This window comes from Catharus ustulatus, chromosome 28 (genome assembly GCF_009819885.2).
Source record: "Catharus ustulatus isolate bCatUst1 chromosome 28, bCatUst1.pri.v2, whole genome shotgun sequence".
NCBI classification, from domain to species: Eukaryota; Metazoa; Chordata; class Aves; order Passeriformes; family Turdidae; genus Catharus; species Catharus ustulatus.
This window is the reverse complement of record NC_046248.1, coordinates 5083036-5110329: the sequence shown is the minus strand read 5'-3', so window position 1 is coordinate 5110329 and position 27294 is coordinate 5083036. Positions and strand designations below refer to the sequence as shown.

Sequence of the window (27294 nt, the reverse complement as noted above, 5' to 3'; positions counted from 1 at the left end):
TGAAAAACCATAGAAATCCATGCTGAAAATGGGAATTAGGAGGATCAGTGATGGGATAAATCCAGAATCAAGCAGGTTCCTGAATAAGGAACACCAAATGTGGAGGCTCCATGTGGAAAATAATCATGTTAAGTCTGCCAGAAGCAGTCCAGCTCAATTCTAATCATTAATTAATTAATTACCCTGGTGCTGTTCAGATTTAATACTCCACAGGGGTTTATGGGGTAGACTGATGGACACAACAGAATTCAGAGTGGAATCAATTAAATCACCCTAAAGGAAGGAGCTGATGCTGGAGTAAAGCTGAGGAGATTGGGAATCTCTTTGGAAATAGAGAAATTTGAATTAATCCAACATCAATCCACACACCTGCAGCTCCTGCACACCTGAATATTCTTACATCCCTCACCTCCACAGGGTTCCTGTCCCATAAAAACCTGACCCAGCTCTGCCAGGGAAGGAGGGAGGGGCCCTTGGGGTGCTGGGGTTTCCACTGTGTCAATGATCCAGGGCCTTGTGGATTTTATCTGGGGGGTTTTTTGTGTCTTTTTAGGCTGTTTGTGGAGTTTATCTTAAGTTTTTACTGTCTCTGCTGTGTAAAAGGTGATGCTTTTCGGTTTTTTTTAAATATTAAAAATATGTTTGTAGGAATTGCTTGTAATATATGTGACAAATAAGAGCTATCATACTTTTAACTTTTTTTTAATATTCTCTCTTAACTTGCTCAATGCAGGTGCCTTCTAGCAATGCATTAAACTGCTTTTAATATCCCAAACTAAATTTAATCTGCTGCTTGGCACTCAGGCTTGCCCAGGCTCTGTCCATCCTGGCTCCTGCAGGTTTTGCAGCATCAGTTTTTGGAATCTGACAGTGCCTTAATGTTATTAAATCTCTCTGGTGTGATGTTCCCTCTCTCCCCAGCAGCTTGAGCCCCTCCTGTGCTGCAGCTCAAGATGAAAGATGAAATTGCTGCTGCAGTTTTCTTCATCACCAAGCTGGTGAAGAAGGAGGGCAAGCTGAGCAAGGATCAAATAGGCAAGTTTGCAGCCAAGCTGACCACGATCCTGTTTGAAAAGTACAAAAATCACTGGTACCCAGCCACTCCAGCCCGAGGCCAAGCCTTCAGGTGAGAGGGGAGAACATGGAGCCTTGGGCTCACAGGCAAGAAGCACCTCCTGGAAATAAATAAATAAACTATTTAAGGTGAAATAAATAATGTGAAGCATAAAGGGAGACATCAGGATACCCGTTAAGCTTGCAGGAAGATTTATTAATTGGTGAAAATTATTTTATTTTTAAACCTGTGAATGTGTGATTAGAGAACTGAGGTGGGAATCTTAAGACAGGTGTTTCAAGTAGCCTCTGACTGCCAGGATGCAGAATTCAAGTGGTCTTAAGGTGAATTTTGGGGTGGTTCTGTTTCAAACACTTCAAGCAGCAACTTGCCTCATCAGCTATTGAAGGGAATTAAAAGCCAAGTCCTGTTTGAGCTGATAAATCAGCTTGTGAGGCTGCACTGCTGGCTGGGGCTCTGTGAGACCCTGCAGCAAGTGCTGAGACAGCAAGCAGAGATTTTGGGTAAGAGCTGCAGTGAAACCCTGTCTTGGTGTCAGGTTTTGCAGTTTGTTCCTTTGTAGTGCTGTATTTCTATTTTAATTTTCCTAGTAAAGAACTGTTATTCTTATTCCCATATCTTTGCCTGAGAGCCCCTTGATTTCAAAATGATAATAATTTGGAGGGAGGGGGTTCACATTCTCCATTTCAAAGAGAAGCTCTCACCTTTCTCAGCAGACACCTGTCCTCCAAGCCAGGACAAACCCCAGCCCAGGTTGCTCTGCTGCTCCCCAGGTGCATCAGGCTCAACAAGCAGCAGGCTCGGGAGCCCCTGCTGGAGCAGGCTTGTGTGGACAGCGGGGTGGCCACCAGCCTGCTGGGCTTGCCCAAGGAGCTGACGGTGTGGGTGGATCCCTTCGAGGTGTCCTGCAGGTGAGCTCGGGTTCTGGGGCTGGACAAACCCCTCCTGCTGTGTGTTCTGTCAGCCCAAAGTGAGTGTTGGTCTAACACTGATACTCAGCTGTGATGGACAAAAGGCTCTCTAACAATCTAAAGTTAGAAAGTGTGTGTTTATTCAGCACTGTGAGGTAACCCTCTAACACTCACTGTAAAATTACAGGTGGTCACAGAGTCAGTTTATTCCCAAAAACTTCAAACAAATACCAATCTGTAATAACACTGCCCCCATTCTCCACTTCCCATGGTAATTAGTTTGAATAGCCATTAAGCATGTATGGTTGGCTTCTTAAATTAAATCTGGGCTCATTTTTGTGAGGAGGGGTCTTACTTCCTCCTTTTAAGGTGAGTCTTCCTCACCTGAGCTCTCAACTTTTTGTGTCAATGACAACACAAATGGCTTTTGGGGCAGCTCCAGTTCTCAAAGAATGAGTTTCCAGTTGCATTGTTCATGTTTCTCTGGACTACTTACCAGTGTCATGCAAGTACAGCTGAGCTAACATAAAGCAATCAAGACCATTTCTAACTTTTAACTGGAATCCTAATTTTTCTAAGATTAATGTTTCACCAGCTTTAACACCTGAGGTGTAAGCTTTCTTTTGTCTCTGGCAGTTGTTTTACCAGGACCTGAGAGTGCTGATATGGATCAGCCACCTCTCAGGAGCTCACATCAGCCAGCACAGACAGACCAGAGCCCTGCTTGTGTTCCACAAGAATCTTTATTTCATGGGAAGGGTGGTCAAGCAGGATTCTCTCAGAACAAAGGAGAGACAGCCATATTTATAGGTTCAGGGGGATTGAAACCACAGACAATAGAAAAGTTATACAAAAAACTGTGGATGATACAATTCCTCCCAAGCCATTTTCCCCTGGAACTTGCTATCCTAAGGTATCCTAGGTACCAAGACTGAGTCAAATTCCTTAAGAATTTGGTCACTCTCTAATACCTTGGAAGATAATTAGAAATTAGTTTGTGTAATTGGTCAGTTCACCTTTAGAACTTCTCACTTAGATTGGATGCTGTTCTTTGTACAAACTTTTTATTGGCTGTGGTTTCAATCCCCCCTGAACCTATAAATATGGCTGTGTGCCCTTTGTCTCTGGGGATGCTGCTTGACCACCCTTCCCATGAAATAAAGATTCTTGTGGAACACAAGCAAGGCCTCTGGTCTGTCTGTGCTGGCTGATGTGAGCTCCTGAGAGGTGGCTGATCCATGTTAGCACTCTCAGGTCCTGGTAAAACAACTACCAGAGACAAAAGAAAAGCTTGCAAAAAACAACATTCAATCTAAATGAGAAGTTCTAAAAGTGAACTGACCAATTACACAAACTAATTTCTAACCAATTATATTACAAGGTGTTAGAGAGTGACTGAATTCTCAAGGAATTTGGCTCAGCCTTGGTCTCTATTATAGCAAGCTCCAGGGGATGATGCTGTGGAGGAGCTGTACCATCCCCACAGAGGGTTTGGGCACGTTTGGGCTGAGCTGGCTGCTCCCACCCATGGCAGGTACGGGGAGAGGAGCCAGCCCTTCACCGTGGCGCGCTTCGACGGCCGCGACAACCCCGAGCTGCCGCAGCACGTCAGCCTGGCCGTGGCCAAGGCCGCCCTGGAATACGACTCAGGCACCTCCTCGGATGAGGAGAGCTTCAGCAAGGAGCCCAAAGCCATCCCCACCGTCAGCAACCCCAACAGCATCTACCAGGTGAGCTCTGGGGGAGCCTCCTCGCTCTGGAATCCTTCCAGAGGTTCTGAGCTGAGAGGAACAGCCTGGAGCTGCTCCAGGGGAGGCTCAGGGCTCATTCCTGCCCTGGGAGGGTTTTCCAGCCCTGTCACTGCCTGTGAAAGGGTGTACAAGCTTTTAAAAGTAAAACTTGGCTGTGTTTTGTCAAGCAAAGTTAAAGAACTGTGGACCTGTTTCTTGCTAATTCCCATTAAACACCATATATGAATTATTTGGAGACTCAACAGCTGTTTGCAGTGAATGCACAGAACCACCATCCCACCACCATCCCTGGAGGGGTTTAACAGATGGGGACACAGCTTAGGGAACAGCTCTTGAAAAGATTTCCCAACCTCAGAGATGCTGGAGCTTTTTCAAAAGGAAATATTCAAAATATTCCTTCCTTGGGGAGAAATGTGGTGGGGCTGGGGTGGCCTGACTGCTCCCCCCTATTTCCCAGCACATTTTAACATTATTCCCTTTTTATTTTCAGGCTCCCCCCTTGCCCTGGTGGCAGTTCCAGCTCAGGAAGCCCCACCTGGCCGAGGGCTCCCACTTTGGCCAGCACAGGGGCCACAGGGGCTACGGGCCCGGGGCCACCTCCACCGGCCCCTGTGGGGACAGGTACCACTGGATCAACCCCAAGAAATAGAACCAGGGCTCCTTTTAGGATTTTCAGCACTCCCAAACGTCACAAAAAGAGGATTCCTGTCTAATCCCTGCCCCTGACTCTATTTATTAATATTTTTGGGGAGATTTATTACAGATTTTTTAATAGTTTTAAATGATAACATAAAATAAAGATGTAATATGTGGGACTCTTCTTGTGAATTTAAAAAGGAAATGCATAAATTAATAAATATACTGTTGTTACCAAAACCAGCTGCTGGTGGTGCCTTGAGGGGTGTTCAGGAGTTTTTCTGGTGGAAAATCAAAACACCAAGTTTCCTTCTGGCAAAGGTGTGAGGAGCCAGGATCTAAATATCAGCAGCAGAAATGTCTGGGCTATTTAGTGACTAAAAAAAATATTTAAATTAGTTTTGTACTGCTGGGGAAAAAAAAAGGATTTGAGTGAATTTTTCCTTCCCTCACTTGCTTTTTATCTATGTTGGAGGCTGGGTTGGTGTTTCACTGAGTGGGAATTGTTCAATTTTTCGTATTTTGGGGTTTGGCTCTGGAATTTGGAGGAGGACAGATTGATTCCCCAGGTTTCAGAGCAGGAATTGTTTTGGACAGTGCATTCCTGGGTGGGTGACAGCACAGAGCTGAACTCAGAAACTTCAGAAATTGCTTCAATAGTGGAAAATAATATTTCTTGCAGTTTAAATGTAATTGCAGAGCTGTAATTAACCCAAGTAATTGTATCTGCAGTTTTTGCTGTGTCATAAAATCAGAAAACTGCAACTCTCAGCTGCAGGGGCCTCAGGACACCTCCTGGAATGATGCATTACTTTTAAAAATCATTTATTTAACACAGGAATTGAGTGATTCTATATTTTGCTCCTGTTCCTGGAAACTCTGAGTCGGGGCTTTTGCAGCAATATTTCTTCTCAGCGCTTGGATGTGGCCAGAAATGTCAGAAATGCAGCCAAAGCCTTGGCACTGAAATTGCTGCACTGCTTTCCCTCCTGATTTAATGAGCCTGAGGAATGGAGAGCAAAAAAAAAATGAAAAATATCCACTGGAATGGAAGGAAAATCGAGGATTTACTCTGGATTGAAGCCTGGTGCCCAAGCAGAGCAGCAGGAACCAAACACAAAGTTTTGAGCATCACAATTTTCTGCCCTGGGCTATTTCCTCTTCTAAAGCATTTATTTGTTTTACCAAACTCTCCTTCTCCAGGCTGGTGATTTCAAGGTAATAAGAGAGCAGATCTTCATTGCCTTCACTGCTTAAAAACTGCTGCTCATCCTCTAGAATCTGCACCAGCTCCTCAGTTAATAAATCCACTTTATCCTGCAGTTCTGAGGGGGATGAGGAATTTACAGTTTCTTCTTCAAGGCTAAAAAAATAAACAACAGGGAAATGTTTAAATTGAGAGAGAAGCAATGCCAGAATTAAAATTTTATCGTCACAGGAGCAAAGCAGAAAGGCAAATTTCACTGTACAAAGTAGTGAAATAATCATTTAAATAGTAAATAATAAATAATACTCACTGTGCCCTCTGTACAAGGCTGTCCCTTCCACTGCTGCTCAGGGGCTGAAGGAAATTCTCTTTTTCCTTCACCAGCCACTTGCTGTTGAGTGATTCCTCAGATTTCACCCGGAGCAGGAGGTTCTTTGTGAGCACAGAAGGGGAGAGAGCAGATAAATGTTAATTTTAAAAGCCTTGCTGTAAAATTTTAAAATGTATTTTCATGATATCACTGTTTGTGCTGACCTAATGCTTTCCATGAAGTGAAATAATTTATTTTAACCTTCTGCTGGGTTTTATAAACCATTTAATTGCCTCTCTAAAAAACTAAAAAATTAGGTCTGTTTTTTTTTTTGTTTTTGTTTTTGTTTTTTTTTTTTTTTGTTACCTTCTCAAAGGCTTCCATCTCTGTGAGGTTTTTCACTCTCATATCCACAAGCTGGGAGATCAGATTTATTTCCTCAGTGGAGAGTGGTTCCTCCTTGAGCAGAATCTGCTTTATCCCCTGGGTTTTTTCCCCCTGGGCAGCTGCTGAGAGCTGCAGCCTGAGGGAGAGCAGCTCACCGAGACAGGCCTGCACAGCCTAAAGAAATTAAAATAAACAAAACCAAAAACAACTTTATGAAAGGTTTTGAGAGCCTACATCACACCAAGGGGTTTTGTTGGAAAATTCCAATTCCTGCTTTATTTTCTGATGATTTTCTCTGTGTCCTGAGCCAGAATTGTGCTGATGAAAATTATTTTTTTTTTCTTGGATTTTCCCTTTTCCTGCCAGGCTGAGGGTTAGGATGGAGTAATCTTGGTTTTATATTTTCAGTTCTGGCAGCATTATCCCTTCACTTTGAAAACAAGACTTTTCAAACAGAGATGAACTGAATGTGATCCTATTGATGTAAAATTGTATAATTCCATGTATAATTGTGATTCTGTTGCTGTACCTGGTGGAAGAGCCCCAGGAAGAGGGGCTGGGTGTCGTGGCTCAGGTCCCCAGCAGTGACATGAGCCAAGCAGTGCAGCAGGAGCAGCAGGAACCTTCCCCCAGAGCCCAGGCACTCCCTCAGGATGAACAGTTTCCTCTTGGAATGCTGAAAAAAAAATGGAATATCCCAGCTGGGACCAAAGCACAGCAGGGTTTGGCTCAGCTGATGGAAATCTTCCAGTGGTTTATCTCAAAATCTTCCAGTGGTTTATCTCAAAATCTTCCAGTGGTTTATCTGAAAATCTTCCAGTGGTTTATCTCAATTCCAGGGCAGTGCTGGGGAAAATCCACAGGGCTTCACTCCATAATCTGTGATGAGAATTTAAATTTACATATTTCTGTACCCTCTGCTCTAGCCAGGTTATATTTGTATTTTGTGAGCTTTAGAAAACTTTAAAAAGAAGACTGAATAGCCAGATTTTATAATTTATTACAGCAGTTTGTAATTTAGATATGGTAAATAAAATGCTGATCCTCTGACTCCTGTAGTTGTGACCTAGAGAGAAATGAGAAATGGTGAAACTTGGATGTGACAAACTGGAAAATCAGAACTTATTTATTAAATATGCTTTGGGTATCTCCCTCCCATTAAACAAGGATTTAAACATTGCTGTGTTGGGTTTGTGCTCACATAGCTGGAGGTTATTAACATTTGATGATTTCTTATATAATTTCTTTTTTTCCTAGAAAGTATCAAACATCCTGTGACTTGCAGAAATTATTTATTACTTTTCATTTTGCTTCCCAGCACTGGAACTCGATGGATAGAACAATATTTCATGGGCAAACCTGATAGAAGAAATAATTCCTGAAGGCATTGCCTGGGGCATGGCTCGGGGGGAGGCTGGAGGCAACACCCAGGGAGATTTCTGGAGCCTGCAGAGAGAAGGGAAAATGCTCCTGAGAGAACTTGGTGCACATCAGGGATTAATGGGAATTAAATTCCTTTAAAAGCCAGCTCTGATTTGTGCTGAGTGCACAGAGCCAAAAAAAATCCACATGGAAATAGAGACTGTTGGAAAAACCTTAGGATTTCCTTCTGCCAGTTGTTTAATTAAGAAAATCAAAGTGTTCTCCAGGCCTGGAGCTCTGGGTGGAGTCACTGCAATCTTTATTTTTATCTTTTTATTTAATTCAAAGCAGCCTGGAGAGTTTATCCAGAGATGTGCAGAGAGAATGACAAAATCCTTATTCTGAGTTACAGAGGGAATATATTTTATCACAAAATTATGCAGCAGGCTGGGATTAATTCCTCATTTCCTAAGAGGTGTGGCAGAGAAACAAAAAATGCAAGAACTTGTGGATCTGAAAACAATTCTGTGCTGTTGTGGGGAAAACAGGAGTGGAATTTAATTCCTGCTGTTTGCACACTGGGCATTCTCTAATTGATTTTAATTGGTGAACTGGTTTGGTAAATTGATTTTAATTGGTGAACTGATTTGGTAAATTGATTTTAATTAGTGAACACTTTGCAGCCCCTTGGCTGAAGAGTATTTTGGGGTAAATTTGGTCCATTCTCAGTATTTTAAACACTCACTTGAATGTGAAATGTGAGGAATTTTAGGATGGAGAGGCCGTACTGGAACACCACAAACTCCCTGGGAGAAAGGGCTGCAGGATCCACTGCTGTCAGCTCTCCTTCCTCAGCAGAGACTTCTGCTGCAAGAACAGTGGAATTTAATCAGATTAATTAATCAATTTTCATTTTTTCTTGTCCAAGAGGTAACACTGCAATACAAGTGGGTAAAACACTGCATTTCTCATCTTTATTTCAATATTTCTCAAAGCAGAATGGATCCCTGTGGCTGCATTGTGAATCATTATAAAGATGATGAAGGAAATGTCCAAAACTTTACTTTTCCTAGAGAAACTCCTCATAATCGAAGTGTGGAAAAATGGCATTAGAACTGATCAGCAAATTCAGATTATTTGGATGCTCTCATTGGTACAGAGAATAAACGAGGAGTTTGTGCAGCTCCCTCAAGGATGAAATCTTCCAACTCCCCCCAATTCTGGCTGTTTTTTGAGGAGGAAAAAAGATAAAATTTACTTTTCTGCAGCCCTTGGCTCTGTCCCAGCCCAGCTGCCACCGCGTGCCTTCGGAGCTCAGCGTTCACCTCCCTCAGCAGCCCCAGCAGCAGAGAGGGGCTTGGACACTGAATTTCATCCCCTGAGTAAAGAAAAAACAGAAAGCTTTTCTCAAACAATCCATTTCCATCCAGGTTTTCTGAGCAAACGTTTCTCACACGGGGAATTTTGTAGGCAGGGTGTGAGAGAGGCAGGAAAAGAAAGAAAAGTCAAAATTCAGTTTTTATTTTACCATGCAGGGGAGGTGCTGTGAGCTGAGGGTTCAGCAGGGTGATCCTGGATGCCATCAGGTGCTCTGCCTGCTTCAGCACCTTGATACCTGGGAGAAAAAAAATAAAATTGGATATTACCTGGAAAAATTCCAGAGGGGTTTGTGCCCACTCCTTTTTCCTTGAGCTAATATTGACTCTCCTGCCCAGCATCCAGACCTCAGTTTACAAATGAAGTGTTAGGATTAAAAGCTGTAATTTTTTTTACTCAATATTTAGTTTTTGGGAGAGGTTTAAGGATGTAGAAGTGAGCTGGGATCTCTCCTCTCTTGATACCCCCAGATATCAATACTAAAACCCCATCAATATCAAAAATTAATCCCAGCTCACTGAAGAAGACAATTGCAGGCATTACCTGGCCAAATTCCAGAGGGATTTGTGCCCACTCCTTTTTCCTTAACCTAATTTTGACTCTCATACACAGCATCCAGCCCTCAATTTAAAAATGAACTGTTAGTATTAAAAACTGTCATTTTCTAACTGAATATCTAATTTTTTTGGAGGGGTTTAATGCTGTAGAAGTGAGTTGGGATCTCTGCCTTGTTCATTCCCATCAGGGACTCCTGGGTATCAATATAAAAATCCCATCAATATCAAAAGCTCATCAATATAAAAACCCCATCAATATAAAAATCCCATCAATATCAAAACCCCATCAATCCCAAAAATAATCCCAGCTCAGTGAAACCCCTTGACTTACTCTGAGTGAGGAACAGCAGGAGCTGATCCTCTGCCTTGGGCTGTGTCCCTGGAATTTGGGAATTGTGGCTGCTGGGAGCTGGGGAATTCCTGTCCTGCTGCATTTCCCCTTTTTTATCTGCTCCAAATCTCCCTCTCTGTGCCTCCAGCTGGAAATCCTTTAATAAGGGAGATGTGCAATCCTTCAGCCAGCTCTGCAAGGAAAAGGGACACTCCTGGTCTCTACTTTCAACGATTTTCCTGACATATATATAATATAAATATTGTATTAATATATATATAATATATTCATATATAATATACAAAGATTTTATTAATATATACACAATATAAATATTATATTCATATATATTCACATTTAAAATGTGAATTTCATCATTCAGGACAGCTGCACTCATTAACATGATTAACCGTTAATTTTAACCATTAATTTTTTGTCCTGTGCGTATTCAATTAAAAAAACATTCAGGATTTGCTCTTTTCTAACCTGAGAAGGATCAAAAGTACTCGAAATATTCTGAGTTTTTTTCTTCTCCAGCTGCTCCTTCAGTTTCCTCATTTTCTGCTCTCTGAATTTTTTCACTTTGTTGATTGTGATGTTCGCATCATCCACGAACTGTAAATGAAAAAATAAAAACAAATTTTAAAAAATCCAAACCCAAAGATCCTGGTGTTGTTTTGGGAATTTTGATGCTTGGAGAACAAATCACTTTGCACAATAAAAATAACAACTATTTATTATTTTTTGAATAAGAGTTCAAACGAATATATTTTGAATTTTACCTTCTCCTGGTTGCAGCCTTTTAAGTTTCTGATTATTTCCTTATAGTGGTTTTCTCTCAGCTGTAATAATCTCACAGTTTGTATAAATTCCAGCACTAAAAATAAATATTCTGAGTTGTCCTCCAGGAGCTGCAAAATGTCCCTGCTGTCCTCATCCATGGACAGATCCTGGAAGGTAAATAGTGAAACATCACCTGGAATATCTAAATGCCCTTTGATTAATTTAATTTTTACACAATGCATTGAGATGTAAGAGGCAGAGTTTTGAAAATACAATTAAAAAAAAAAAAGCAGTGGAAATTTGGTAAAAACATCCTAAAGTTCTTTATTTTTGTTGTTTATAAACACCCAAATAACAAACTCACAACTGAAAATAAATTTAAATTCTCAAAGGAGCCTTACAGAAATTTATGTTAAAAGTGAGTGTGAAGTGTCTGATTTTTAGTAGAAAATCCCAGGATGTTTTCAATCCTTTTTGGCATCAAAGTATTATAACTTATTAAGAAAATAGTATAATTTATTAAAAACCAGTATAATTTATTTTAATCTGGAGTTAGCATCATTTCTAGAAACATTTCCCTGAACAGACACAATTCCTGAGAGTCTGCAGCAACACTCTGCAGGTTCTGAACCAAACTTAGAGCATTAAAATAAAATTAAAAAATAAAAAAGAAAATAAAAATATATAAAAAAGAGAATTTTACTCCCTCCACGAGGTGTTGCAGGCCTGTTCTCTCCTGTTGGGATCTCAGGGCAGCGTTCCTGAGCATGTGGCACTCCTGGAGCAGAGTCACAACTTCCCTCAGGTGTCTCTGGGACAGGAGGGAATAAGCCACAAAATCCCCAAATTCCTCCCCTTCACTCTCCTGGATCACTTTTGTTTCTTTGGCTTTGAGCTGGGGAGAAAACCCAAGATTTCCAGGTTTGAGGGAGTGTGGAAATGTTTAGAGTTCAGAAATGAAAAATCCAGAGGGGATGAAAATAATGGAACCCATCAACTTCCAGAGATTATCAAAATTTTTTAATTTAAATTTTCCACTTGGTGGCACAAGTGAAATAACCGTGAATGCCATAAAATATTCCAGAAATAACAAATGCAGCAGGGGTTATCAACAGGGAAATAACAAATCCAGGGGTTTTACTGAACTTCCCACCCTCTGGGTGGTTAAGAGATTCCAATCTTGATGTTTTAGCTGAGGTAAAAACTTTTCCTTTTTACCTTTTCCTTTTAACCTTTTGCCTTTTACCTTTTACCTTTTATCTTTTACCTTTTCACCTTTTCCATTCACCCTTTCTTTTCACCTTTTCCTCTTACCTTTTCCCTTTTCCCTTTAATCTTTTACCTTTTCACCTTTTCTTTTTTACCTTTTCCTTTCACCTTTTACCTTTTCCTTTTTCCCTTCACCTTTTCCTCTTACCTTTTCTTTTCCCCTTTTCCCTTCACCTTTTCCTTTCACCTTTTCCTTTCACCTTTTCCTTTCACCTTTTCCTTCACCTTTTCCTTTTACCTTTTCCCTTTTCACCTTTCTTTTTACCTTTTACCTTTTACCTTTACCTTTCACCTTTTACCTTTTACCTTTTCACCTTTTCCTTTCCCCTTTTCATTTCACCTTTTCCTTTCACCTTTTTCTTTTCCCCTTTTCCTTTCACCTTTTCCCTTTTCCCTTTTCTTTTCCCCTTTTCCTGTCCTCTTTTCCCTTCACCTTTTCCTTTCCCCTTTTCCCTTCACCTTTTCCTTTTCCCTTTTCCTTTCCCCTTTTCCCTTCACCTTTTCCTTTCACCTTTTCCCTTCACCTTTTCCTTTCCCCTTTTCCCCTCACCTTTTCCTTTTCCCTTTTCCTTTCCCCTTTTCCCTTCACCTTTTTCCCTTCACCTTTTACCTTTTACCTTTTCCTTTCCCCTTTTCCTTTCCCCTTTTCCTTTAATCTTTTACCTTTTTCCTTTCCCCTTTTCCTTTCCCCTTTTCCCTTCCCCTTTTCCCTTTTCCTTTCTCCTTTCCCTTTTCCCTTCCCCCTCACCTTCTCCTCTATTTGGGTTTGAAGCTCCAGCCTGAACCGTGCCTGCATTTTTCTCAGCTCAGCCTCAGCCTCAGCATTTAACCCTTTCAGCAGGTGTCCCTCGCGGTGGTGCTGCTGCAGGAATTGCACTGCCCTGGCTGCCTGCTGCTGCTCCCTGCTCCCAGCCACCTCCCGGGCCAATTCTTCACTCAGGATCCTGCTCAGCCCTCCTGGGCAAGCCCCAGCCTGCAGCAGGAAAGCACAGACAGAAAAGGATTTAAAAAAAAAAAAAATTAAGGGATTTTAACCAGAAATAATATTTTCTTTTTTTTTTTTTTTAGTTTTTTTGTTTGTTTTTTGTTTGTTTTTTGAGGGGGGTTTTGGGGTTTTTTTGTAGCAGAAGAGCAGGGTTCTGTACAGGTTTTAGGTTTTTCTGTAGGTTTTTGGTCAAGGTGGGCAATTCTTCACTCAGGGTTTTGTGAGATGGCTTGAGGTTCACGCAGGGAGGGGAGAGGCAGGAAAATCACAAAGTGTGATGGAAATCACAAAGTGTGATGGGATAAATCACAAGGTGTGATGGGAAAAATCATAAAGTGTGATGGGATAAATCACAAAGTGTGATGGGAGAAAATCTCTAAGTGTGATGGAAAAAATGATGAAGTGTGATGGAAAAAAATCCCAAAGTGTGATGGAAACAAATCACAAAATGTGATGGAAAAAATCACAAAGTGTGATGGAAACAAATCACAAAATGTGATGAAAATCACAAAGTGTGATGGAAATCACAAAGTGTGATGGAAAAAATCACAAAGTGTGATGGGAAAAATCACAAAGTGTGATGGAAAAAAAGCACAAAGTATCATGGGTAAAATCACAAAGTGTGATGGAAATCACAAAGTGTGATGGGATAAATCACAAAGTGTGATGGGAGAAAATCTCTAAGTGTGATGGAAAAAATGATGAAGTGTGATGGAAAAAAATCACAAAGTGTGATGGAAACAAATCACAAAATGTGATGAAAATCACAAAGTGTGATGGAAATCACAAAGTGTGATGGGGAAAATCACAAAGTGTGATGGGAAAAAATCACAAAGTGTGATGGGGAAAATCACAAATGTGATGGAAAAAAATCACAAAACGTGATGAAAAAAAATCACAAAATGTGATGAAAATCACAAAGTGTGATGGGAAAAATAACAAAATGTGATGGGAAAATCACAAAGTGTGATGGAAAAAAATCACAAAGAGTGATGGAAATCACGAAGTGCCTGTACCTGGAGCTGGCTGTAGAGATCCAGGACTCTGTACAGACACCTCTGCCCCAGAGCTTCCAGCTTCACCACCTTCATCCCTGCCACCTGCAGCATCCCAGTCACGGAGTCTGGGCAAGGCTCCACCTCCCTGGGCTGTCTCTGTCAGAAAGATTTTTAAAAAGTGGGGTTTTCTACACCAGCAAAGAACTCAGCAGGAGCAGAGAAGCTCCCAGGGAGACCTGGAACATTTTGTGGAATATTTCAGGTGCTGTGATAAAGCCACCCATGGGGGTGACATCACTGCACAGCACCCAAAAAAACCCTCAAACTCACCTGCTGACAAAAGGACAGCTCCTGGGGAAGCTCTGCCAGGAAATTTTGGGGCTGTTTGGGCAGTGCCAGCTCCGGGCTGAGGTTGGAACGTTTGATTTCATCCCGGTGTCTCTGGAGCAGGGCTTGTCCAGCCTGGCTGTGGCGTTCTGAGAGCTGCTCCAGGAGTGAAGCCAGAGTGCTCTGCAGCCCCTGAAATGATGGAAATCCCATCTGCAGGGCCAGGAGTGCCAGGGGAAGGGAACTGACCGTGCTGAGGTGTGAAATACTCAGCCAGAAATGAAAAATCCTGGTTTGTTTAAGTGCCATCAGTGGGGTTTTAAAAATCTTTGCTTAAGTGCTGTCAGTGGGATTTTAAAATTTCTTGGTCATTTACGTGGCATCAGTGGGGTTTCAGAAATCCTTGATCATTTAAGTACCATCAGTGGGATTTTAAAATTCTTGTTTATTTTAGTGCTGTCACTGGGATTTTAAAATTTCTTGATCATTTATGTGGCACAGTGGGATTTCTGAAATCTTTGCTGAAGTGCCATCAGTGGGGTTTTAAAATTCCTTGCTCATTAAATGCTGTCACTGGGATTTTAAAAATCCTCGTTTATTTTAGTGCCATCAGTGGGATTGAACACCCAAGAGTTGCTGGAAATGAGGCCACTGCTACTTGTGCCTTAACACTGAGAGAGAAAAACTGATTTAATTTCTGCTTTGCTTTACCATTATCAGGTTTGGGTTTTTTCCTCCTCTAATAAACTACTTCTTACTTCAATTTATTTGAAGCCATGTGGGAAAGGAATTGAGATAGGAGAGAGAGAGGAAAGGGAAAGGAATTGAGAAAGATAAATAGAGGAAAGGGAAGGGAAGGGAAGGGAAGGGAAGGGAAGGGAAGGGAAGGGAAGGGAAGGGAAGGGAAGGGAAGGGAAGGGAAGGGAAGGGAAGGGAAGGGAAGGAAAGGAAAGGAAAGGAAAGGAAAGGAAAGGAAAGGAAAGGAAAGGAAAGGAAAGGAAAGGAAAGGAAAAGGAAAGGAAAGGAAAGGAAAGGAAAGGAAAGGAAAGGAAAGGAAAGGAAAGGACAGGAAAGGAAAGGAAAGGAAAGGAAAGGAAAGGAAAGGAAAGGAAAGGAAAGGAAAGGAAAGGAAGGGAAAGGAACGGAAGGGCAAGGAAAGGAAAGGAAAGGAAAGGAAAGGAAAGGAAAGGAAAGGAAAGGAAAGGAAAGGAAAGGAAAGGAATTGAGAGAGGAATGATTTACCAAAATTTGAGTATTGGTCTAATACCCATACTCAACTGTGATGGACAAAAGACTCTCTAACAATTTAAAGTTAGAAAGTGAGAGAGGAAAGGGCAAACTCTCCTCTCTGAGCAGCCTGAGGTGCCACAGTGCCAGGCTCACCCCGTCTCCTCCGTGGAGCTCCTTGGCTGACTGGTGGAAGGAGCAGACAGCCCCCATCTCCTGGGCCAGCAGGGACATTTCCAGATGTGCCCGCTCCCAGCTGTGCTTCTCCCACAGGAACCTGCAGCCAGATGTGCACTCACAGCTGGAATTCTCTCTGCTCCCCCAAAATTATTGCCATCAGCACCTCCCTCCCGACCCAGATCTCCTCTGGATCCCCCCAAAATAAAATTCCTCACCAAAATCCTTACAAAGAACATTTTTTTATGGCCAAAAAAAGAGGGAATGAGGAGGGTTCCTCACCTTGTCTGCATTTCCTGCTGCATGTGGGAGATTATTTCTGCAGCTGAGGGGAGCAGGGCAGGGGATTTTATAGAACCTGGAGTGGTTTCCTGATTTTCTTCACTTTTTAGCACCTCTGTGAGAGCAACAGAAGCTTTTAAAGTGCTCCTTGAGGAGTAGCCTGGACAAGAAACAGGAGGGCAATATGTTTTCTGCAAGAAATTTGTTATTTTTTGAAATTTACCTTGATTTTGGTAAGGGCTGGCAAGGAAAACTGAGTCTTACAGGGCTCATCTCACCCTGGGGCAAATTTAATTTAATTTGCACCGATTTAAATTAATTTCCACCAATTTAATTTGCTCATTAAACCCAAGAAGATCTTCAACAAAAGGGGACTAAAATCTGATTTTCAGCTTTTAGATGGAGAATTTTCTGGATTTGAAGTTGAAATAATAGAAGAATAAATAATGGAAGTGGCAGTGCCTTTCTCTTCTCTCTTACCTGGGGATTCAGGTGATAAATTGTTTTTTCTGTTTTCCTCCAGCGTGTGCAGCACAGCCTGGAGCAGTGGGATCAGTTTTTGTGGGATGAGCTCCCATGGATGGTCTGAGACCCCACTGGGGCCAGAAAATCTGGGCTGAGGGTTCCCAAAACTCTGTGGTGAGCCAGGGAAAGGCACCTGCAACAGCACAGAGCACACAGAGGCTGCCTGAGCTCTGCCAATAAACAGAATTTTATAGAATCAAACCTCCTGCCACTCCCTGAAAAACTGAAATTAGAGATTCACAGCAGATTGTCCCAAACTCAAAAAATTCTGCAGCAACTTCAAACCCTTTTCCAGTGGTTTTTGTCCCAATATTGTTCCAATATTCCCATCCCAAAATGTCCCAATGTTGTCCCAATTTCCCATCCTCCAAGCTGACAGAAATGCTGCAAATACAATTTGAACTTTCACTTATCTTGAATGTTTTTTATTTGTTATTTTCCCCTGCTCTCTTGCAGTTTTTGGGTGTCACCTCTGGTTCATGGACAAATTAATTGCTTTGCAGCCTATCAACTATTAAATGTCTGCTGTAGTAAGTGACATTTTATGTGGCTGTGCCTAAAATGTCTAGAAGAGAATTCAAATTGTTATTCCATGCATAAATCCAAATTGTTAATCCATTTATAAATGTATTATTCCACCTCTAAATTAAAATTGTTATTCCACCTCTAAATTAAAATTGTTATTCCACCTATAAATTCAAATTTTTATTCCACATATAAATTAAATTTATTATTCCACCTATAAATTAGAATTGTTATTCCACCTATAAATTCAATTTATTATTCCACCTATAAATTCAGCTTGTTGTTCCACGTATGAATTTATTATTCCACCTATAAATTCAATTTGTTTTCCATGTACAAGTCTCATTTACTCCATTTAGATCTCTTAGAGCTGTACCTGCTGTTTTGCCACTGTGCTCTCATCATCTTTCCAGTTTGCTGGGATGCTCAGAGCCTTTAGCCAGAGGATTTTCAGCGAGGATATTTCATTTATTATCCTGTCATACAGAACTTTTACCTGAGGGACAAAATAAAAAGGAAACAAATCAAAATGAATGAATAAATAAAAAGCTGATATTAGGAGTGAAGGGATAATCTGGAGCTGGTGAAATTCCCCTTTATTTACTAAACCCCAAACTGGGGTCAATTTTTGGTGCAAAAACGGTGCCAGCTTGGCTCAGACTGGGGAGTGATGATTTTTCCACACTATTAATTTTATTTTTTATTTATATTAAATGCTTGCTGTGCTCCAGCTCCCTCTGCTGTCTCCACAACCTCACCTGGAGTTACCCAAGCGCCTCAGGAGCATTCAGATTTTGGGCTGGGAAATGCTCCCCTAATGATTTCAGCAGCAAAATGTAGATATTCACTATAAAATTCAAACAACAGACTCATCTAGTCATTTATTCATCTCTCCTCAGTTTAACCTGCAGCTGTCCATTTTTTAAATTTTATTTTACAGATTAAAAGCTGAAGCTGGAAGCTGAACTAATTTTCCAAAAATTGTCAGTTCATTACCAAGAGAAAAAATTCTAAGAAAACTAAAATATTTTGCCTTAAGGCCACTACTATTCTTACTTCTAGAAAATATTTAATAAACGAGGCCAGATTTATTTATCATGTCCTAAACAGATGGAAGCTGAAATAAAGCACCTAGGGTTGATGAAATGATGGGAACAGACAAAATTACTCAGTTTGAGGCTTTTTTGAATGAAAATAATGATTTTTATCCTCTTTTTTGAATGAAAATAATGAATTTTTACCTCTTCTTTGAAGTGGCCCAGGGTGCTGGTGACAGACTGGGACTGCCTGAGCAGGAGCTCAAAGAAAACTTTGGTGTTAAAAGATTCCAGGTCGATTTGTCCTTCAGGTTCCCAGGGCTCCCCTCTCCTCGGGGAACAGGCTGAAGAAATGAGAAATAATCAAATTTATTTCTTCATTTGAGGGGGTTTATTCCTTTGATTTCTATTTTATTCCTTTTAGGTTGGTTCTGAACACAAACTCCCTGAATTCAGCAGCCTGAGAGCAGAGTTGGGTTCTGTTCTGGGAAGAACCTCCCTGGTTTTTGGGGCTTTTTTGGGGTTTTTTTGGGGGGGAAGTGGGGTTTTTTTAGGGGTTTTTGGGGATTTTTATGGTTTTTGTTGTCTGACCTGTCCCAGCCTTGTGCTGCAGAGAGGGGTGAAGTTTTTTCATGGAAAAAAACATCTGGAATTTTGGAGGAATATCTGTCCAGGTTGTACTTGAGCTGCTACCTGCAGGGAGCAGGCTGAGGAAATGATAAATAATCAAATTTATTTCTGCATTTGGGGGGATTTATTCCTTTGATTTCTATGTCATTCCTTTTAGGTTGGTTCTTAACACAAACTCCCTGAATTCAGCAGCCTGAGCACAGAGTTGGGTTCTGTTCTGGGCAGAACCTCCCTGGTTTGGGGGTTTTTTTAGGGTTTTTTGGGGGTTTTTTTAGGGTTTTTTTAGGGTTTTTTTGGGGTTTTGTTGTCTGACCTGTCCCAGCCTCGTGCTGCAGAGAGGGGTGAGTTTTTTTCACGGAAAAAACATCTGGAATTTTGGAGGAATATCCATCCAGGTTGTACTTGAGCTGCTGCCTCCTGAACGTGGGGCAGGGGCTGCCCCTCTGTGCCCAGCCCAGGCCCTGGCACAGGAGCTGCAAAAAAACCCAAAATTCAGCAAATAATTCAAATTTCTCATTTTTACATCTCCCATCCATGTGATTCACCCCATCATCCCCCTGAGAGCCTGATTGCTAATTATTAATAATCATTAATTTGTTCTCAGCCAGCAGAATTTGTGATCCCAGCTGAACCCAAAGGGAAGGAAGTGAAATTATCTTGCATCTGCTGGGTGAATAAATCACATTTTCTGGCATTATCTCAGGAGTCTGCTTGCAGGATAAAAATATCTTGCTGAATTTAGAAATGCTAGGGAAAAATTAATGATTTTTTTGTTGTTGTGGTCACTTTTGTCTGAGTTTTGTCTGAATGTCACAGGAATAAAAATGGAAGGCATTTATTTAATTATCACAGGGTTTTTGGTAAAAATGGTACTTATTTATGTCTTTATTTTGAGGTAGTTTGGGCAGGCATTAAAAAAATAAATAATGTTGTCTCATTGATGAATCAGAAAAGGACAATGAAATTATCTATACCTTGAATGTCTTTGAGAGGTTTGAACCAGGTTTTGATGGGATATTTATTGGGGTCATATATAAATATATTGGGGTTATATATAAATATATGGGGGTTATATATAAATATATTGAGGTGTTATATATAAATACATTGGGGTGTTATATATAAATATATTGGGCTGTTATAAATATATTGGGGTGTTAAATATATGGGGGTGCTAAATATAAATATATTGGGGTGTTATATATAAATATATTTGGGTGTTGTATATAAATATATTGGGGTGTTAAATATAAATACATTGTGGTTATGTACAAATACAGTGGGGTTATTTATAAATATATATATATAAATATATAAATTTGGGTTATATACAAATATATTGGGGTGTTATATAAATACATTGGGGGTTTTGCTGGGATCAGTTCATGGGGATGAATTTTACCCCATATATAAAACATAAAATGGGGTTGGGCTGTGACTGATTCTGATTTTCAGCTTGAAGGTGATGCTTAGGGGAACAGACCTTAAACCAGACCTTATACCAGACCTTATAACCGTCTGTAAAAAATTAGAAAGGGACAAAGTGTGTGTTGATTGTGTCAAATCCCGCTGTAATCGCTCAGAAATGTGGATTACAGTAATTTCATGACTATAAGGCGCACCGGACTATAAGGCGCACTCTTTTTATGCAGCGAGGATCCGCGCGCGACAAAGCAACGAATCAGTAACAGAATTGCGGGGTTTACTGGCAGGTGCTCAATTTGCAAACGTTTTTCACAGATTGGTGTAACCTTTAAACACAGCCCCAGGTGCCCTCCCTGGCACGGCTGGTGCGGCTCTCGCGGCTCTCGCGGCTCGCACTTCCGGGTTGGCAGATTTCCCAACTTTGTCCATATATAAGGCACACTTCCGCGTTTCGATCAAAATTTTAGTCAAAAGGATGCACCTTATAGTCATGAAATTGCTGCATTGTCACTTACTGCCCAGGCCAGCAGCAGCAGCAGCAGCAGCAGCAGCAGCAGCAGCGCACACACCCCTGCAGCGATCCCTGCCCGCTCGGGGCTCAGCAGCAGCTCCCGGCTCGGGCCGATCCCCAACTGCAGCGCGGCCCGGGGGGAGCTGGGCAGGAACGGAGCGGGCTCAGAGCACCGAGCGCCCAACGGCAGCACCCGCACGTACTGCAGGGAACAGTTCGTTGGCACAATCAGTAACATTCATCTGTTAATTTAAATTCATTTTTTAAAAAAATTTAAATTCATGTTTAAAATTTAAATTTTTTTTAAAAATTGAAATAATTTTTAATTTAAATTAATTTTTAAGTTTTCAACTAATTTCGTTATTTAAATTCATTTTTAAAAAATTTAAAATCAATTTTTAAAAATTTCAGATAATTTTTAAATTTAAATTACAGTAATTTCATGACTATAAGGTGCACCGGATTATAAGGCGCACTTCCAGGTTTCGATCAAAATTTTAGGCTTTAATGTGCATCTTACAGTCGTGAAATTACTGTATTTTTTAATTTAAATTATTTTTTTTTTGCATTTACAGACTCAAATCTGCAGCAATTGCCCCATTCTCCCCTCCCCTCACACTTAATTCTGTGCTATAAAAAACCACTCGTGTTTTTTTTTTTTGCAGCTTCCAAACTTTCACCTGGAACACAAAATGCTTTTTTACCCCAAGAGGAAAATAATAAATAAATTATAAATAAATTATAAACTAATAATAACAACAATTACAATAATATTATTATAATTAAATTATAAATAAATAAATTAGAAAATATACCAATACTAATACTAATGCTAATACTAATGATGCTGCTACTACTACTACTACTACTACAATTACTATTACTAATTTATAAAATAAATTATAAATAATAAATAAAAAGCAGAATTTTCTGGGTACAAACCATTCTTTTGTGCCGGTTGCTGCTCAGCTGCAGCACGTACGTGCCTGGGGTGTGGAAGTGGAAAAGGAAAAGGAAAATTTCCTGGGAATTTCTGGGAATTTCCCTGAGTTCCTCCCTGAGGATGCGGAAATCTCCCCAGTCAAAGTCAGCGTTGGTGTTGTATAGGTTGTTCCTGGGAAGGGAAACAAACATTTCCTGTGGTTTTTATTTTTTTTTTATTTTTATTTTATTTTATTTTATTTGGTTTTTTAATTTGAATTCTTTTCTTTTTAAGCTCATAAATACAGCAGGGATTTAGAAATTCAGAGTTGTTGCCCATCCCAGCAGTGAATTCAGGAGAATTTCAGGCACTGAAAGCTCCAGCGTTTCCTCACCCACCTCGATTTTGGGGTTTCTCCCCCCCAAAAATACAGCAATTAACCCTAAGGAGCAGGAATTTTTATTTAATTTTTATTTGCAAAAATAATTCCTGGGAACCCTTCTAGATCATAAACAGCCAAGACATCAGGAGCAGCAAGCACAGATTGAATTTGATTTTGAATTATTTTAATAAGTAAATGTGAATTTCTGAGTGATTTAAATTCTGTTTCAGCCCTCTCTCTGAAAAATACATTGAATTATTTTTTAAAATAGTTTTAATAATCATAACAAGAGTCATGGGAATTTTAATTTAATACATTAAATGATGTATTTTAATTTAATATATTACTGTTATATATTGTATATAATAATAATGAGAATTGTACTGTTCACATCACATTTCTTTTCCTTTCTATGCTGGGCAAAGGTGCAGAATTTCTCTTTGCTGATGTAAAAATGAGTTTTTTCTGTTGCTGGTCGTACTCACACATCATAAACCGGGAAATGCTCCCTGGAGATGAGGAACAGCAGGGTCACGGCGCCACTGCCACAGCTGATGGGGTTGAGGATGCCAAAAAATTGGGGTTGGGAGGTGGAATTTGGGGGGCTCAGGGGGTCCTTGCACTCCTCGGGGTCAGGGTGATCTGTGAGAGCAAACAGCAGCCTCAGGAGGGAGAAATTCCTTTTTACATTCATAAAAATATAGCCATGGATATGTCAAAATTAGTTTAAAAAATTAAAAATGAAAAATATAGAAAATAGAGAAAAAATAGAGAAAAATATATAAATAGATAAAAATAAATATATACAAATATAAATATATAAAAATAGATAAATATAGAAATAAAATTTAAAATAGATAACTTAAAATAGATAAATAAATAGATTAAATTTAAATAAATATGGAAATAGATAAATAAATAACTAAATCATGAAAATAAAAATAAATCTATAAAGAAATATTCCCAGCTCTGCCCAAAGAGAGGAATGAGAATAGAAAAAGCCCCAGCAGGACTTGAGCAGCAGCAGGGACCCATTACTTTATTTATTAATTTATTTTATTTATTCAAGAAAAAAATTTTAGAATAAATCTAAAAATATATAAAAATAGATTTATTTATTTATTTGTTTGTTTTAGAAAACAATTAATTTTTAGAATATCTCCATGAAATACAAATTCAGTTTTGAGGAGCACTCACCTGCAGTTGCAGCAGAAGGAGAATTTATTTTGTGAAGTGCTGGAGCCTCATTCAGCACAACCAGGTCGTGAAATAATTGAGGGTCAGGATTATAAACCCCTAAAAATCCTTTCTCTGGAGTGGAGAAATAAAATAAAAGAAATAAAAATAAAATTAAAATAAAATTGGAAAATAAAATTGGTAATTTCTGATTTTCAGTCTGAATTTGTTCTGAATTTTGCTTTTTAATTTAAACCCCTGAATATCTGCACTTTCCTGCACTACTGGAAACACCGAATTCCCTTTGGAAATGCACAAAATTACTTTGGGAATACCAAATTTTCCTTTGGAAATAAACATATTTCCTTTGGAAATACCAAATTTCATTTGGAAATGCACAGAATTCCCTTGGAAATTCATAAATTCACTTTGGAAATTCACAATTTTCCTTTGGAAATTCACAATTTTCCTTTGGAAATGAACAAATTTCAACCAATTTCTGGGACTGAGCAGGATAAATTCTTGTGCTGAATTTCACTGCCCTGCTGAGGTTAAAACAACTGAGATTTCTCACTTTTTGTGTTCTAAACACTATGAAAAAGCTTTTTTTGTGTGCAAATCTCATTTAATACCCTGAAAATCTCCGTCCCTCACCGCTCATCTCCACGACGTGTGCTGGATGGATTTGTTGTCCTGAGGCACAAAAATCTTCCAAAGAGAAATTTGGTCTTGGCAGAACTTTCCTTAACCCTTCTAAGAAAACAGCAGTCTAGGAGAAAAATAATTATAAAATAAAATATAAAAAATAAAAGATATAAAATGCATATTTCTTTAACTTTATTTTTTTCATAGCTGAAATAGAATTCAGAAGTACTTTATGTGTTTAATGGAATAATGTTTGGGGATTTTCTTTTTAATTCAATTCTAGAATTTTCTAAAATTTCCTTAAGCCTTCTAAGAAAAAAGAGTCTAAGGGAAAAATAACTCGGAGTTTTTCTCTTTTAAATTTTCCTTTTTCATGGCTGAAATAGAATTAAAAATACTTTATGCTGGAGTTTGTTTTTTCCTAGTTGCATTCTAGAATTTTCTAGAATTTTCCAGCATTTCTTTAAACCTTCCAAGAAAACAGTAGTCTAAGAGAAAAATAATTCAGACTTTTTAAAATTTATTTTCATGGCTGAAATAGAATTTAAAAACACTTTATGTGTGGAATTTTTGTTGCTGCATTCTAGAATTTTCTGAGCCACAGGAATAGGAGGGCAGAGGGTGACAGGAGCAGGGAGATGGAGGAAATTCAGGTTTTTCTCACCTGGCTGCCGTTGGTGTGGGTGATGAAAAGTTGTATTTTTCCCCCTGCACAGCTGAGTTTCAGGGAGGTTTTTTGTTCCCTTCTGCACTGGGAGTTGCACGTTCCCTCCAGGCTCTGTGGGTGACAAATGCACAGCCCAAGGACTTTGTCATAGCCCTGGAAATCCCTGGGGGCAGCACACACCTGGGGAGCAGAGGGGAAAAATTCAAAAAATCAAAAATTAAAAAAAAATAAAAATTCAAAAAATAAAAAAAATCAAGAAATCAACCTGCTGGAATGTCCTGGAGCTGGAAAAAAGGCCAAAATTCCTGTGAAAACACAGTTAAACCTCGACAATGTACTGGGTGTGCCTATGAAGGAAGAGATTAGGGATTTTCATTTTTTTGGGGGTATTTTCTGCCTGGTTTTGGGATTTAACAAATGTACAAATACAACGTGCAAAATTTGAATGTGCAAAGTTGAAATGTACGACAAAATTTGAAAGTGCAAAATTTGAATGTGAAAAATTTGAATGTGCAACAAAATTTGAATGTGCAAAATTGAAATGTATAGAAAAAAATTTAAATGTGCAAAATTTAAATTTACAAATACTATGTACAAAATGTGAATGCATGGGTACGTTGTACTAGGAAAAATTTCCTAAGTTTGTTTGGTTTCCATGTTAATTGTCAATGTTGGATTTCAAGCCTTACTCTGTTCTGGTTCCTAATTAATGTTAATTGTTACTGTTAAATTATTGACCTCATTCTGTTTTGTCTCACCTCTGGGCCCTTTCCCGTCCATCAGGTAATGCCTCTGCTGCTGCCCTGAAATGGCGCCTGTGAGGAGGGTGACGTCATCGATCATATGCAAATGAAGGGGTGCAAAGGACACTGGGACACTATTTGGAGTTAAAAGCCCCTTAAAACAATGAGCACAAATAGGATCTGGAACTGAAAATAGTGTTCTCAGGGTGGGAAAACAGCACAGAACATGAATTTATCATCCCGAGCTGCTTTGTTCTGTCACCACAACCCCAACAGCACTCGGTTAAATGACATCCCCTGACAAGGAGCCAGTTTTCCCTTTGTTGGGATTCTCACGAGGATGGAAGCCTCTGCTGTGCCTAAGAAGACAAAGATGCACTCCTCTGCCTCCTCCTCCTCCTCCTCTTCCTCCATCTCTTCCATCAGGAGCGGCGGTGGCGTGCGCGACCCCTTGAGCTCCTGCCCGAGCTGATTTTCAGTACAGGTCTTACACGGGAGCTGCTCTCCTGGCACAGTTTATCTCACCTTGTGGGAGCAGTAGTGAGCCCATGCTCTCCTGCCCAGGCACTGCCCCTCCTGGTTCCTGGAGGCCGCGTCCCTGCACACCGGGTATCTTCTCCTCACGCAGGAGTTCCCATCCCTCCCTGAGCTCCTAAAACCGGGGGGGCAGGTGCAGAGAGCGTCTCGTGGCTGCAAATTCCAACAACACCTTTTTAGAAGCTGCAGTTTGATGGACACAAACATCCCATTGATGTAACCCTGAGAAATTCAGAATATTTGTAAATCTGCTGTCCCCACCTCCCTTTCCTGTGGCTGTGTGAAAAATGAGCTTTACTTTTTTGGTAGATGAAGAATTTCTTGATTTTTAAAATTATTTTTTGAGTTAGTTACATGAACAAAACCATTTTACATCACTATGTTGCAGTTTAAAAAATACATTTATCAACTACTATTATTAAGTTTTGTTAGTAACAGAACTAAAAGAAACTATATTTATACAGCGAAGTTCAACATTTTAATTAAATAATAAATACTATACATATTCAGTAATAAATAAAATCATACTAATAATACTAAATACTAATAAATAATAGATACTATACTTATAATAATGTATTAATACTATATTAATAATATATTCATTTGCATTAATAAATGCAAATGCTAATACTAATACTACTAATACCAAGTATTAGATACATACACATTTATTAAATAAATACAACATAAATACAAATAAAATATTGATCAAATAATGAAATAAATAATGAAATAACTAAATTGTATTTATTTTACTATTTGTGAAAAGCCAATATAAAAATAAATATGTATATATAAATAATAAATAGAAATAAATATGTATATAGATAGTGTATATATATAAATATATCTATAATGTGTGCATATATATAAATAAAATAGGTATATAAATACATAAATGAGGAAATAAATAGATGGTACTTGTTTTACTATTTGCCAAAAACCTCTTAAAATATTAAATATAAATATAAGAAAGATAAATAAAATAAATATTAAAATAAATACATAGAGATAAATGATAACTATAAATAAATATGTCTGTAAATAATGTATATATAAAAATATACATATATATACATTGTATATATATGTATACATATAGTATATGTATATATTGTATATATGTATATATATGAATATATATGTATATACACATAAATATATAAATATATATAAATATATGAAAAATAAAATAATGAAATATATATGAAAAATATATATAATATTTTATGTTTATAGATATGCATATATAAAATACAATAAAATAATATATAAATTAATGTATAACATGTAAATACATGTATAACATGTACTTATAACAGCTGGAAATGAGATAAAGAGAAATCAAAGGCGAGAACGGGCACAAAAAGTGAATTTCTTGTGGCGCATCAGTGAGGGTTTGCTGTACCTGGAAGATCTGGCCCTTGCCCCGGCACTCACAGGTGCGCTGCCCCTCCGCAGGCTGCACCGCCCCAGCCCCGCACGGAAAACAGAAATTCTGGCCGGGCCTGGGGCTGAAGAAATCCTTGGGGCAGGGCAGGCAGCTGGGGGAGGCTCCTCCAGAGCTGAACATCCCTGCAGGGCACCGAGAGCTCCACTGCACCCCGGGGCAGG

At 39.3% G+C, this 27294-nt stretch overlaps 3 protein-coding genes across 3 annotated transcripts; 1 reads left to right on the top strand and 2 right to left on the bottom strand.

The window, feature by feature from the left end:
- The first annotated feature begins 953 nt into the window (after positions 1-953).
- Positions 954-4556, top strand: BTG4 (BTG anti-proliferation factor 4). Its single transcript, XM_042780028.1, has 4 exons — positions 954-1126; positions 1849-1986; positions 3521-3716; positions 4195-4556. The coding sequence occupies exons 1-4, from the start codon at positions 954-956 to the stop codon at positions 4384-4386; spliced, it is 699 nt and encodes a 232-aa protein (XP_042635962.1). The 3' UTR covers positions 4387-4556.
- Positions 4557-5436: 880 nt separating this feature from the next.
- LOC117008148 lies at positions 5437-9941 on the bottom strand. Its single transcript, XM_033081749.1, has 9 exons — positions 9905-9941; positions 9168-9254; positions 8898-9017; positions 8385-8506; positions 7637-7723; positions 6807-6953; positions 6257-6451; positions 5891-6012; positions 5437-5736 (listed from the first exon to the last, which is right to left on the bottom strand). Exons 2-9 carry the CDS (start codon positions 9220-9222, stop codon positions 5505-5507), a joined length of 1080 nt encoding a protein of 359 aa, XP_032937640.1. The 5' UTR covers positions 9223-9254; positions 9905-9941; the 3' UTR covers positions 5437-5504.
- A 3980-nt stretch (positions 9942-13921) lies between these two features.
- LOC117008009 lies at positions 13922-27294 on the bottom strand. Its single transcript, XM_033081509.1, has 11 exons — positions 27089-27294; positions 25666-25830; positions 24395-24577; positions 23740-23854; positions 23107-23220; positions 22395-22551; positions 21548-21719; positions 20635-20807; positions 15650-15770; positions 14270-14458; positions 13922-14095 (listed from the first exon to the last, which is right to left on the bottom strand). The coding sequence occupies exons 1-11, from the start codon at positions 27251-27253 to the stop codon at positions 13922-13924; spliced, it is 1728 nt and encodes a 575-aa protein (XP_032937400.1). The 5' UTR covers positions 27254-27294.